The sequence below is a fragment of the Myotis lucifugus genome, unplaced genomic scaffold (assembly GCF_000147115.1).
Source record: "Myotis lucifugus unplaced genomic scaffold, Myoluc2.0 scaffold_121, whole genome shotgun sequence".
Taxonomy (NCBI): Eukaryota; Metazoa; Chordata; class Mammalia; order Chiroptera; family Vespertilionidae; genus Myotis; species Myotis lucifugus.
Window position 1 is genome coordinate 2,720,180 of NW_005871169.1, and position 14,935 is coordinate 2,735,114.

The window sequence follows — 14,935 nt, forward strand, 5'->3', positions numbered from 1 at the left end:
GTAAGCAAGCCAATGCTCTATCCACTGAGCCAAACTAGCTAGGGCTCTTCCTTACTTTTTGTTAAAAATCTTATCTGACCTCTCTGCAAATACAGTGGGGCCTTGACTGACGAGTTTAATTCGTTCCGTAATGGAGCTCGTAACTCAAATTACTCATATGTCAAATCAAAAAGTGAATGAGTGAGACACATGATGCTGGGCTGATGTTGTGGCGTTCACTGTGACATTCACTGCGCCAACTAGCGGTGGGGTATCTGAAGCTGGCTTGTAACCCGAATTTTAGCTCGCAACACAAAGCAAAAAATCGGCCGAGAGACGGCTCGTATCTTGAAAAACTTGTTAGTCAGGACACTCATAAGTCAAGGCCCCACTGTATTCAAGTCAGATGGAAAATGCTGTAATAAATTGCACTAATAATGATCCTATATAATAAAAGGCTAATATGCAAATCAACTGAATGGCGGAATGACCGGTTGCTATGATGCACATTGACTACCGGGGGCAGATGCTCAATGGAGGAGCTGCCCTCTGGTGGTCAGTGCACTCCCACAGGGGGAGTGCCGCTCAGCCAGAAGTCGAGGTCATGGCTGGCAAGTGCAGCGACGGCGGTGACAGGAGCCTCTCCTGCCTCTGTGGCAGCACTAAGGATGCCCAACTGCCAGCTTAGGCCTGCTTCCTGTGGGGAGCGGGCCTAAACCGTCAGCCAGACATCGCCTGAGGGCTCTAGGAATGCAAGAGGATGCAGGCCAGGCTGAGGGGCCCCCCTCCCCCCCGCCAAGTGCATGAATTTTGTGCTCAGGCCTCTAGTTGTTGATATAAGAAACATCCAAACCTGTAGAGAATTTTTATGAGTTTATTTGAGCCAAACTGACAATTGCTGAAAGCAAAAATCTCAACAAATACTCTGGAGAATGGCAGTTTTTCAGCTTATCCTATCTAATAAAAGACAAAAGGGTAATTGACTACCTTCGCTACGCTTCCCATGGGCTAATCAGGGTGATATGCAAATTAACCGCCAACCAAGATGGCGGCCAGCAGCCACGCAGCTGAAGCGAGCAGGAGGCTTGTTTGCTCCAGTGATGGAGGAAGCCAAGGTTCCCCGCCTGCCGCTGCCCGGCTCTGAGCTCCGAAAGCAACAAAGTTTCAATTATAGAAGCTAAACAAACCCCAGATAACTGCTTTCAGCTGGCCGTGGCCACAGAGCCGGCTCTTAGCTCCAGTGACAGCAACGAAGTTTCAATTATAGAAGGTAAATAAATCCCAGAATAAAAGAAAAAAAGGAGAGGCTGGGAGCTTCAGTCACCGGCGAGCCTGAAAACGGCCCTCAGCCCCTCACCCAGGCTGGCCAGGCACCCCATTGGGGACCCCCACCCTAAAGGGGGTGTGGCCAGCCTGATAACAGCCATCAGCCCCTCACCCAGGCTGGCCAGGCACCCAAGAGGGACCCCCACCCTGATCCAAGACACCCTTCAGGGCAAATTAGACGGCCCCCACCTGTGCACCAGGCCTCTATCCTATATAGTAAAAGGGTAATATGCAAACTGACCCTAACAGCAGAAAGACTGGGAATGACTGGTCACTATGACACACACTGACCACCAGGGGGCAGATGCTCAATGCAGGAGCATCTGCCCCCTGGTGGTCAGTGTGCTCACATGGGGGAGCTCTGCTCAGCCACAAGCCAGTCTGATGGCTGCCAGTACAGTGGTAGTGGTAGGAGCCTCTCCTGCCTCCTCAGCAGCGCTAAGGATGTCCGACTGCAGCTTAGGTCTGCTCCCCGCTGGCAAGTGGACATCCCTTGAGGGCTGCCGGGCTGCCAGAGGGATGTCTGATTGCCATCTTAGGCCCAATCCCCCAGGGAACAGGCCTAAGCCAGCAGGTGGTCATCCCCCGAGGGGTCCCAGACTGCGAGAGGGCACAGGCCAGGCTGAGGGACTCCCCTCCCCCCCCCACCCACCCCCCGTGCACAAATTTTTGTGCACTGGGCCTCTAGTTTTATATATTAGAGTCAAAGGAAGGGGCAGGGCGTAAGGAGGGTTACATGAAATCCATTGGTGGTAGATTAGGGAGGCGGGAGCAAGCAAAGCAGGGAAATCGCTGGGATTAGATAAAGAGTAAAACAAGAGAGATGCATACTTCTTTTACATTGGTGGGTTCAGGATAGTCAATAATTAACATTTAGAGCACCATAGAAATGGTTTTGGGGGAACAAGATAACCATGAGCAGTTCTGTGGTCTCTTGCTCTGAGGGGTCTGTAAAAGGAGAGTACTCTGACATTATCAAGGTTTGTTTTCTTAGATGCAAAATGACAATAGACAGGCTCAGTTAAGGTAAAGACTGACCTTTGATAAAGAAGCTACAGGCCTAGGATGTGACTACCCATCATAACCTGCTTTTTAGTTAGGAAGTTTTATGTTCAAACCATCCTATTTGGATAGTTTTGGTATCTTAGTTTTCTGGCCTTCCATGCTGGCCTCCCCGGAGCTTGTCAGCTTTAGTATGTGGCCCCTTTTTTTGTCTACATGATAAAATGATTTTTCCATCCCTCAGACCACAGGTACTGATAAGGTGTTAGCAAGTGGTTTCACAATTTGTTACCCTTGGTGGGTGTGTGGCCTAGAGGCACTGCGGGCTATTTTGACCCATCTGTTCTCAGCTTGCACATTATCCTTTCCTGTTGTGCTGAGAGAGCCAAGTAGGACCTCACTGTATTGGGCTTACTTGGTTTTCACCAAACTTAAGCAGGAGTCAATGTTTTTCTCCCTCAAAAATCCGTGTCCAGATACTGGCCATTGCATTTTTCAAAAGCCATTCGGTTACTCATAACCCTGGAATGCTGACTTGATTATAACAGTAAATGGAGCTAACAGAGCAGAAAGAAATGTTCAAAACAGATTAAAACCATAGGCTTTGAAATGTTCCATATCCCAAGAATTTGCTAAAAGCACATTTTAAAATCTCTGATCACCAGACCAGTTCTCTTTCCCCTGAAGTTTAGTCATATGCTGTAATCGAATGAACCACACCCAGAAATTCTTCCCAACTTTCCCTCTTTTGAAGAGTCATATGTTAACCGTTGGTGTTATTTGTGAAAGCCTAAAGTGCCTTTCTGTTGTTTGGGTCGTGGAAACACTGGCTGGTTTTTCTTCGTCTCTGAGAAAGGAGCCCGAACCGGCATAAAGCAGAAAAGGAAATCCACTCCTTGCTGCAATAAACCTAGACAATTGCTTGATGTGGGCAGTTAGTTCCCTCTGGTCCCTGTGATGGTCTTTTGTGAGCCCAGCCCAGGACGAAGGGAAGCAGAAGTGGTTGTGTTTATTCTTATGGAGGCTTCTAGGCCTAGCCAACTCACATCCGTTTTGTTTGTATTCTCAAGGGGACCCATGGGCAGGGAAAACAAAGAATATTTTGCCAATGTGCAAGTTTTCTTTGTTAGAACTAAACCCTGGTACCCGATGTTCTCTCCAAATACGTGCTGCCTATTGGGCTTGGATGATTAGGAGCACATGCTGTCAGTTTCATGCTCTGAGAACTGCGCCCAGGGCGAGGGGGCAGGGAAATCTTCAGAAACAAGAAGCAGTGTTGCTCCTTGCATTTGCATATGTGGACGTGGAAAGGGCCACACAGGGCTCTTCCTGAAGTCCTGCTTTGGATGGGACGGAGCGGGCCACACAAACACAGCTCCTCCTCATGAAAATAAGCATGAAGCTGTCAGTGCTTCATTCCTTTGCGATTACAGTCCTTGCGCTCAGGCCTCTGTGCAACAGCAGTTTCATTCATTTTGGTCTTTCCCGCATGACTGGGGGAATTAATTGGACAAAGAAGTCATTATAGATTCAAATCACATACTCCCCCAAAGTAGGCTTGTTGTTCTTACTCTCTCTCCCCAGAGAACACTTGAGAGTTTTCCCTATCAGTCAGCAGCTTCCATGAGGGTGGGCAAGGGCAGGGGGCCCCAGGGATGGGGGAGAGTAACTGGAGGTGGAAAGCAGCACAGATCTTACTGAACACTGCTTTCCTGGTTCCCATCCCGAGCATAGGATTATGAGCATACATGTGGGGAGAGGGAAGGACCCAAACACTAATATGCTTGAAAACTGTTGTCCAAAATTGTCTTTCTTCCACAAATTTAAGTTTCTCATGACCTGATGGTAGGGGATTAATATCTTCTTCTTTGAAAAAAAAATTATTTATTTTAAAGTTAGCCCAATATATCAATGCACAAACATGGTAAATATAAAAAAGAGAATCATATGATAAACTCAGAAACAGCCTCTGATTGTAAATTCTGTCAGTTTTCTTATAAGATGTCATCTTATCTCTCTGAAATTAAGGGAAACTGCCTCATTTTCTTTTTTGTTACTCAAAATTCAGAGCATCCTGTTCAGTGATGTTTTATCCAGTTTCATAAATTTTCAATATTTTCTTTTCGGCAATCATTTTCTTTTTTTATAGATATGTATTTATTGCCATTTTGTTATTCATATTTTTGACATCCCCTCACCCCCTTCTTCTTAAAGAAGACCCTTGATCATTTCATGTAATATTGAATTGATGGTGACGAACTCCTTTAGCTTTTTCTGATCTGAGAAGCTCTTTATCTGTTCTTCGATTCAAAATGACAGCTTTGCTAGGTAGAGTAATCTTGGGTGTAGGACCTTGCTTTTCATCACTTTGAATATTTCTTACCATTCCCTCTGGCCTGTAAAGTTTCAGCTGACAGTCTTATGGGTAAGACTGCAAAGATAACTAACTCCTTTTCACTTGCTGCTTTTAAGATTCTCTGTGCATTTAACCTTTTGCATTTTAATTATGATGTGCCTCGGTGCGGGCCTCTTTGGGTTCACTTTGTTTTGAGAGTTTCTGCACTTCCCAGACTTGTACATCTATTTCCTTCACCAAGTTAGGGAACTTTTCTGTCATTATATTTGCAAATAGTTTTTCAATTTCTTGCTCTTTCTCTTCTGCCATTGGCACCCCTATGATGTGAATGTCGGCACACTTGAAGTTATCGCAGAAGCTCCTCACACTATCCTCATTTTTTTTTGCTGTTCTGAGTGGGTGTTTTTTGCTTCCTTATATTCCAAAGTTGCTGATTTGATTCTCAGCTTTATCTTCTCTACTGCTGATTCCCTGTAAATTTCTTTATTTCAGTTAGTGTATTCTTCATGTCTGACTGTTTCTTTTTTATGGTTTCCATGTCCTTTTTATACTGTTGAAGCTCTCACTAAGCACCTTCAGCATCCTTATAACCATTGTTTTGAACTCTGTACCAATTAGTTTGCTTGTCTCCATTTCATTTAGTTCCTTATCTTATTCTTTCGCTTGGGAGCTATTTCTTTGTCTCCTCATTTGGGTTGCTTCCCTGTGTTTGTTTCTATGTATGTGGTAGAGCTACTAAATGACAGCTTTGCTGGGTAGAGTAATCTTGGGTGTAGGACCTTGCTTTTCATCACTTTGAATATTTCTTACCACTCCCTCTGCCCTGTAAAATTTCAGCTGATAGTCTTATGGGTAAGGCTGCAAAGGTAACTGACTCCTTTTCACTTGCTGTGAACCCTTTAACAGGAACACCTGGGACTCTAGAAGCCCTCCGTCTCACTCAACCCAATCCCTGTTACAGCCAGAGGTTATGGTCTTCTCTTCCTGGCACTGGAACCCTGGGCTGGGGGCTTAGTGTGGGCCTGGAACCCCTTGTTCCTTAGTAGCTGAGATCCCTCCCTATTTTTAAATGTGTGTTTTTTTTAATAGAGTTTTTAGAGATAGAAAGGGAGAGAGAGAGACAGAGAGAGAGAGAGAGAGAGAGAGAGAGAGAGAGAGAAACACTGATGTGAGAGGAACATCCATCAGCTCCTCCTGCATGCCCCTACTAGGGATCAAGCCCCCAACCCAGACATGAGCCCTGACTGGGAATTGAACTGGTGATCTCTTGGTGCATGGGTTGATGCTCAATCCATTGAGCCACATTGGCCAGGCTCGCTCTCCCTTTTTTATCTGACACATGTCAGTGTGGGACCAGTTTGTTCCACATCTCCACCCCTCCTACCAGTCTCGATGTCGCTGCTTCTTTATATGCTTAGTTGCAGGATTCTGTTCAGTTAGATTTCAGATAATTCTGATAGATGGTTGTTCTATAGTTTAGTTGTAATTTTGATGTGGTTATGAAAGAATATGAGTAGTGCATCTATTTCCTATGCCACCATCTTGACTGGAAGCCCTGACCAAAAATCAAACCTGCAACATTTTGGTGTACAGGACAATGCCCCAACTGACTGAGCCACCTGGCTAGGGCCTTAATTTTATTTTTTAATATCTTATGTTTGATTATCTTCCCCACCCCCTCCATGCAACACATACACTGGATAATCAGGATCCACTGGTGTATGAGGTGTCCTGGAGGCCCGGACTGGGCTGGACTAGACTTGCTTGCGAGATGCTGGGTGTGAGACCAAAGGATTACTTGCTGGGGGGAATGCATCAGTGGGATGTTAGATCCCAGTCAGATAGACAGTTGCAGATTGGAGGAGCCTAGGTCTGAGGACAACTGAGATAAATCTAGGGGAAACCATCCAGAGACTGAGGCCGAGTGCACAGGGCAGTTCCTGAGCAAAGTTGGATGCTCTTGGTCATATTCCTGAGCGTGGGCATGCTGGAAAGGGGAAGGATTCCTTTCCTGAGGACACTATAGAACACACTATACAGGTTATATTCTCACTCTTTCTGATGAGATTGGCATTTCAGGGTGGTATGGCCACAGACTCACTCCTTCTGAAGAAGCAGAAATATTAATTAAATGGCTAATCTTATAAAATATTCAGATTACAAAGTGGAAAATCCTTAAAATATAACTGGGAGATCAATAGTCTTCAATGAACTTGATTTTCACCAACAAGATGGCTTTAAAGTACGTAGAAGAGTGAGAAAATCAGACTTGATTCTGCATTACCAGCAATGCCTCTGCCAAAGAAAGCAGGAAATCCTTTGAAGACATGAAAAAGAGGAAGAGGGGAGGTAGGGGACACCCTGGAATCATCGATCCAGTTCAGCTCTGCAATTCCGACTGATAAAATAAGCAAGCATTTCGTGGGTGGTGCAACTTGTGAGTTCCCAGGGCAGAGGGAGTGCCTTTGAAAATCCAGCTCAAGTTTATAGTTCATCCCCACCCAGGGAGGCTGAGACTGCAATTTCTAGTGATAATAAAGTTCAAGAGCTGGTGGAAAAGTGAGTCATGGAGGGCTGTATTTGCTCAAATATCTCTCCTAATTTAAGTCCTTTTTTTTCCCTGCATCCTATCCTAGATCTATGGAGGCCCCGATTTCCACTCTCCCAGAATAGCCCAGCTGTGTACCCGGAGGTCACCTGAGAATCCCATGCAGGTCTCCAGCACCGGACATGAGCTGGCCATCCGATTTAAGACTGACAGCATGGTCAGTGGGAGAGGCTTCAATGTCTCATGGCAAGCTGTCCCTGGAGGTGAGTGAACCAAAGAGGAATCTCAAAGTACTGAAGCCTAGCCCTTGTGAACTCTAATGAAATGATTGGAGAGAGGTATGAAGGCTCCACCCTGAGAACTCTGTGACTTCCCTAGTGGTGAATACTGCTTTGGCATATACTCTTCCTAAAAAATGGGATAGAGTTTAACTTCTGAAGAGTCACGGTGCATGTGAAAACAAGGAACAATTGTGAATCAATGGTGAGAGTGGGAGTGGGTGACTGGTTAGATTCACTTCCTCTCTAAGGACGTGTGCCTGTTCACCAGCCTTAAGCTGGGAAGCAGCAAAGTGGTAAATTTCTTCATGCCACAGTTTAGACCAGTGATGGCGAACCTTTTGAGCTCAGCGTGTCAGCATTTTGAAAAACCCTAACTTAACTCTGGTGCCGTGTCACATATAGAAATTTTTTGATATTTACAACCATAGTAAAACAAAGATTTATATTTTTGATATTTATTTTATATATTTAAATGCCATTTAACAAAGAAAAATCAACCAAAAAAATGAGTTTGCATGTCACCTCTGACACGCCTGTCATAGGTTCGCCATCACTGGTTTAGACCCTTGCATTCTTGGCAAATGTCAAAACTATAAATGTTAAATTTGTGAATTCCAAGGAGTTACCAGGGGTTAGATAGTGACATTCTGCCCAAGAACTTAGGCAGTATGAATAAATTACCTGTTGCAGATTGTTTAACTAAAAACTTAATGCACAAAATATTTTAGCAGATATTAACCTGTACAACTACTCATATTATCTGCATTTATTGAATGCTTACCGTGTGCCAGGAACTTTACTATTCTATAAGACTCATCTCATTTCCACCCTGGGAAGGTAGTTCATTTCTTACACTCATCATAGTAAAGAAGAAATCAAAGCATAGAAAAGTTACTGGCTTCTAGAAAGTGCCAAAGCAAAAATGTAACCTCAAACTACCTTATGGCCCCACTTTTGTAACTCTTAAGGTAATATAACAAGTATATCTCATGTTTCCTGAAGTCAATAATGTATGAATCCTATATAATAAAAGCCTAGGTGGCGTCACATTCAACATCATCACAAGATGGCCGCCACAAAATGGCTGGCAGGGGAGGGCAGTTGTGGGCGATCAGGCCAGCAGGGGAGGGCGGTTAGGGGTGAACAGGCCAGCAGGGGAGAGTAGTTAGGGGCGACCAGGCCAGCAGGAGAGGGCAGTTGGGGGAGACAAGGCCGGCAGGGGAGGGTAGTTGGGGGAGAGATCAGGCCAGCAGGGGAGGGCAGTTGGGGGCGATCAGGCCAGCAGGGATCGGGCCTGAGGGCGATCAGGCCAGCAGGGATCGGGCCTAAACCAGCAGTCAGACATCCCCCAAGGGGTCCCAGATTGGAGAAGGTGCAGGCCGGGTTGAGGGACAACCCCCCCCATGCATGAATTTCGTGCACTGGGCCTCTAGTTTAATTATAATTATAAATATATATTATTTAGATTACCCAAAAATGATTTGCAGTTATTAGAAAACTAGAGGCCCCTCAGCCTGGCCTGCGGGGATCAGGTCAAAACCAGTTCTCTGACATCCCCCGAGGGGTCCCAGATTGCGAGAGGGTGGTTCTCTGGTGATGCACCCCAGAAACTGGCTCCCTCCTCTCTGGTTCCTGGTGAGTCACCCGAGAACCCCAGCTACCAAGTCACTGCAGCTCGGCAGCACCTACATTGAGCATCTGCTCCCTGGTGGTCAGAGTGCATCATAGCTACCGGTCGAAACATCTGCCCCCTGGTGGTCATTGCACGTTATAGCTACCAGTCAAAGGTTGCTTAGGCTTTTATATATATACTAGAGGCCTGTTGCACAAAAAGATTCATGCAATAGGCCCTCCCTTCACCTGGCTGCCAGCACCGGTTTTCCTCCAGCACCCGGGACCCAGGCCTTCGCTCCGGCTGGAGCCACCTTCAAGCCTTGGCTACTCAAGCCGGAGCCGCCTTCAAGCCTTCGCTGCCCCGCCCGGATGCCCCCGGTCAGGTCGCACATGGGACACCCGCCGCCCCGGGTCGCAGATAGCAGGCCCGGATGGTGGCAGGGCAGGCGGGATGGCGCTGTCCCACCCTGCCTGCAGTATGCAAATTAGCCACCATCTTTGTTGGCAGTTAATTTGCATATCATGCTGATTAGCCAATGGGAGGCGTAGTGAAGGTACTGTCAATTACCATGTTTGTCTATTATTAGATAGGATAGATAAATAGATAGATAGATAGATAGATAGATAGATAGATAGATAGATAATACTGAATGTTTCCACTATTGGTTTGTATCATTATCAATCCAAGAAATAATGGGTCATAGAGATGGACATTGATGGGTATTTGATTAATAACATAAGAATAAAAAACTGAATAAATGTACCAGGTCCCAAATACTAATTTTGTTTATTGTTTACACTATTACAGATGTTTCCCATTTTCACCCCCTTTTCCCATCTCTACCCCCCCCCCTCCAGCCCCTCTCCCCTGGCTTTCACCACACATGAAAATGGTGTTTTCTGTGTTCATGGGCTATGCATATGTAATTTAAAAGGCAGATATTAAATTATTTATAAAAGCATACATTACTGAAGTAATCAAATTTCTTGGAAGGAGATGTGTTATTCTTACAGTTTGCTATATTTTTAGAGACCCATGACAAGGCATTTTATAGCTTTATGAAAACATGATTTCATTTGCACGTACTTTTCAGTATTTTTTAAAAAAAATATTTTTATTGATTTTTAGAGAGAGAGGAAGGGAGAGGAGTAGAAAGATAGAAACATCGATAAGAGAGAAACCTCATGGATTGGCTGCCTCCTGCATGGCGCCCCCTGGGGGTAGAGCCACAACTTGGGCATGTGCCCTGACCAGAAATGGAACTGGCGACCTATTGGTACCTGGGTTGATGCTCAACTGCTTAGCCACACTGGCCAGGCAACTTTTCAGTATTTTCAAAATAACTTTTGGCATTAGTATAAAATATTTGAAGTATTTTCTTAGTTGTTCTTATTTGTTTTGTTTGGATGAATGAATTAATAGTGGATATTCATGTCTAAAATGTTTAGCATAGACTACATAAAAGTGGTAGTCAAAGTATCTCCTTGTTATGGGGTAAAGTTTTATGTACCAGGGTTTCTTCTCATTAATGAATTGGGTTTTCTACTTGCAGGTTGTGGTGGGATTTTCCAGGCTCCCAGTGGAGAGATTCATTCTCCAAATTACCCCAGTCCTTATAGAAGTAACACTGACTGTTCCTGGGTCATTCGAGCGGAAAGAAATCACCGTGTTCTCTTGAACTTCACTGACTTTGATCTTGAACCTCAGGACTCTTGTATTATAGTAAGTGACACAAATTTCAAGCCTTGTCTAGAGTCAAACCTGGGTCAAAACATTGCCATATGAGCATATTTTGCAAATATATTAGTTATGAGTGTTTTGGACATCAAATCATAGGAAACCTACCAATTAGCAACTTAAAATATGAAGACATTTATTTTTTACCTACATAAAAACCAGGAGATAGATAATCTCAGGGTTGTTTAGAACTTCAATTTCTGCTCTACCATTCTTAGTGTGTTGGCTTTTTGTTTTGTTACCTCATGGAGGAGACCGTCCAACCTTGGGAGAAGGCAGGGAGGGAGAGTTAGAGATCAACCAAAGGACTTGTATGCATGCATATTAGCATGACCAATGGACACAGACACTGGGGCAGTGGGAGCTGGCCCTTGGGGATGGGAGTGGCCAGGTGTGTGTGTGTGGGAGGGGGGTTAATTGGGGGAAAAGGAGACATGTAATACTATTACTATAAACAAAATGACTTCAGCAATTCCAAACATGAGTTCAAATCTGAGAAAAGGGAGAAGAAATAGTTAGTTGTTTCCATTTTGTATTTTTTTCATCAAAAAGGAAAATTTTTTCATAGAAGCCCTTTAACATATCATTGTCCAAAATTGGCTGCAATAAAGGTTAGGAAAGTATAGTAGAATGGAAGGATGAATTTATCATAAGTACTTTAAATCAATTATTTTTAAGCCTCTGGGGGGGTTCTCACAGGGTTCTACTTTTCTTGAGATCAAGATATTTGAACAAATGTGGCTGATAGGAAAGAATATACTGGGAGAATGGGGTGAGAGGGAAGGGATATGGCCATTAGTTGTTTAGATGACAGATAGGTTCTGTTACTGCCAACACCTGTACCTAATGCTATATGCTTAATGTGTGAGTAAGTGAGATTGAATTTTGAGATTTTCTTTTTGGTTTTAATTTAATTATTTTTAACAAAAGGTTTTCCACCTCTTATTTTGTATTTTGTAACACTTTACCAAATACCAACCAGATTCTCCTAGCTAATGGATATTTCTATTTTAGTTTCCTGACAGATTCTTATACAAAATCCAACCAGCTACCTTTCAAATTTAACTTAAGAAAAATTGTTTTAGATTTTTCAAAGTAGTCCAATCTAATGGTATAATTGTAAGTATTATTTTATAAGATTAAATCACTAATGTACTTAAAAGTTCAGTTGAATTATGATTACATATTAACCTTCTAAATTAGCAAAGCGTTATACAGACTTAAGGTTTAGGATCTCTACTTTCTGTAATGGTAACTTACACCAACTCTCCTGAAAAAGACAATTTAAAAACTTTGGATGATATTTAAAAACATCTTCCTAAGTGCAAGAAAGACATCCCAAGTAGCGTGAAATTTCTGAGTTAATGTCAGAGAGAGACCTGAGCCTAGTACTGGGACTGCTTTTGCCTATAGGGCATTTGCTGATCCAGAAGGAGGTAGCAGCACTACTGAGAGCCTCTCAGGACAAAGAGGAGCAAAGTTCCAGTCCAGACCCTGAATAGGTTGGAGGCCCTGGCAAACCATCCTAAATCCTAGGTAAAATGAGAGTAAAACAGCCTTCATAGAGGCTGCTTTCTTAGCTTCAAGTCAACTGAGTGGCCATGGAATAATGATGGGAACCCTGTACTGCTAATGCATTTAAGCCTTGGACATCCAGCAATTTAAGGGAGATAAATATCATCCTACATCTCATTTCTACCCATAATTTTTCATATACAATAGTCAGTGTACCATCATATATATGAGATGATAATATAACATAAATGCGATACAACATTAATAACAGACAGTGGAAACAATACACTGATATGCCAGATACTAAAATTACCAGACACAAGTTGGTAACTATAGTTACTAAGCTTAAGGAAGTAAAGTTAAAACTTAAAACTCTTAGCAAGGGCTGCAAACAATAAAAAGTATCATTGAAAGAAGAAAAGGAATTAACTAAACATTTATAAGTGTATAAATACAGTAGCTGAAATTAAATTCTCAGCGGAAGTGTTTTCTTTGCATATTAGATACAATTTTTGCATATTAGACAGAGATGAAGATAGAAATAGTGAACTGAAAGGTAAATCAGAAAAACCTATCTGGCAAAAAATATGGATAAGCAAAAGGATAAAAAATGCAGAGGAGAGGTAAAGACACACAGAGGGTAGAGTTAAGAAGATATAACATACATTTAATTGTAATTCCAGAAGGAAAAGAGAGAAAAATGGAGCAGAATCAATATTTGAAGAGCTAATGACTAAGACTTTTCTAAAACTGATGAAAGACATCAACAAGACAAAAACAAGAATTCCAAGGAACCCAAACAGCCAAGCAGAATAAATTGAAATGCATACTTATTTAAACAAACAAACAAACAAAACACCTAAAGATAAAGAAAAAAATGTTACATTCAGCCCGGGGAGTGGGTGGGTGGGAGAACAGATTACCTTTTAGGAAGGGGCAGACTCAGTGTTGACTTTGCAGTTGGGATAATTAGAAGCAAAAATGACAATGGATGGTATTTTCAGTTTGAGGAAAGAAAATAATTACAAACCAGGAACTCTGCACTCTCTGAAATAGCCTGTAAAGATGACGGCAGAATCAAGCATTGAAGCAGAAGAGGGGCCTTCAAAAGAAGTGTGAATGGGCCAGAGACACACTGTCTACCTCGTAGTTTTGCCTGCTGTGGGCATTTCTCCATCACCGTTCCCTCCCTTTGTATGGTTCCAAGTATAGTTTCTTAAAGTCCATAAACTATAGAATTCAACACACAATGGTGTGGGACTAAAACAAGACCTAGGTCAAAGGCACACCCAGCATGGATGCATCATTTCCCTCCCGTGGTCATGAGTAGGCTTTTCCCCTACCTGAGATATAAATACACAGACTGGCTTTTCTATTAGCCACTGCCTTATCTCAGCATGCAGCTGGGCCTGACTTACTGAAGTAAGAGGGAACAGATTGGAGGAAGTGAAACCTCAAATATGATCTGGTCATAGGCATGGAGACTGGAAAATAAGCCCAAAGACAGGTGCTGGGAAGAGTCCAGTCTGTCAGATAAGGTAAAACCCAAAAGGTATTAGTCCAAACAAGTTGTTGGAATCAGAACGTTCTGTATGAAGTAGTTGGAGTGTCCCCGCCAGTGGGCAGATGGGGCATTCAGAAGCTAATGCCACCAAGCACTTGGGTAACACACTGATATACCAAGTGAATTACCCCAGCAGTCCCGTGGTTAGGAAATCTAGCTCTGTGGTAGAGGGGACCTGAACTGAGTCTGGGTTTTGCCACTTTCTAGCTGGGAGAAAGCTAATCATTCCACTTCAGTTTCCTTAACTAGGAAATGGGGGTAGTAATAACGTCTGTGTCCGGTTTGTTGTCGGGGTATTTGAAATTACGCACATGACCTGCCTGTCACATAGAAAGTTCTCAATTCGTGCTTCCATAATCGTAATGACGCTGATGCTGAGTGCCCCAGAGGCATGTTCAAGCAGCACCGAAAAGGGGAAGATGTCCTGAGCTCCCAGCAGGGCCAGTGGCCTTCGGAGCCAGGACCTCCCACCTGTGATCCTGGGCCTCAAGGTCTTCAGTAAAAGAAGAACCTGTTTATGAATCTTTGTCACAGCACAGTGCCGAGCATTTAGTGTACCTAGGACTCAATAAATTATAATAAAAATCAGGAGAAAACAAGAGTGACTCATTTAGGCCTGGAAGCCAGAGAAAGTTTCACACTGAAGATTCATTCCCTGGGAGAATTGTGGTAGCGAGGCCAGGAGAGGAAGCTGTAGGGAGAGAATGAGGGCAGTTGTGCACAGAGGTGTGAACATGCACAGACGTTTGGGAATAGGAAAGGAGAGCCCTGTACTTGGAGTGAGCTATGTGTTGGAGAACATGTAGAGACCATGGGTCTATAGAAGACGCCAAATTGGACAAACTCTTATATGTTCTGTGAAGAATGTGAAATGAAAGCTTTCTGTAAAACAGAGGAGTAATACACTCAAACCCATATTTTACAATGATAACAGACAGTTGTTACAACACCGTTGGCAGAGAAAGACGGTATAAAGGCTGTTTCGGAAGCTATGAAACCGTGGGCAGTGGCC

The 14,935-nt window shown here is 43.5% G+C and overlaps 1 protein-coding gene across 1 annotated transcript in view; it reads left to right on the forward strand.

The window, feature by feature from the left end:
* CUBN (cubilin) overlaps positions 1–14,935 on the forward strand; it is a 282,087-nt gene that overhangs the window by 120,853 nt on the left and 146,299 nt on the right. The window contains exons 30-31 of the mRNA XM_006093733.3: positions 7,300–7,474; positions 10,660–10,829. Of these exons, the coding sequence (XP_006093795.1) occupies positions 7,300–7,474; positions 10,660–10,829 (345 nt within the window). The remainder of the gene's footprint in view (positions 1–7,299; positions 7,475–10,659; positions 10,830–14,935) is intronic.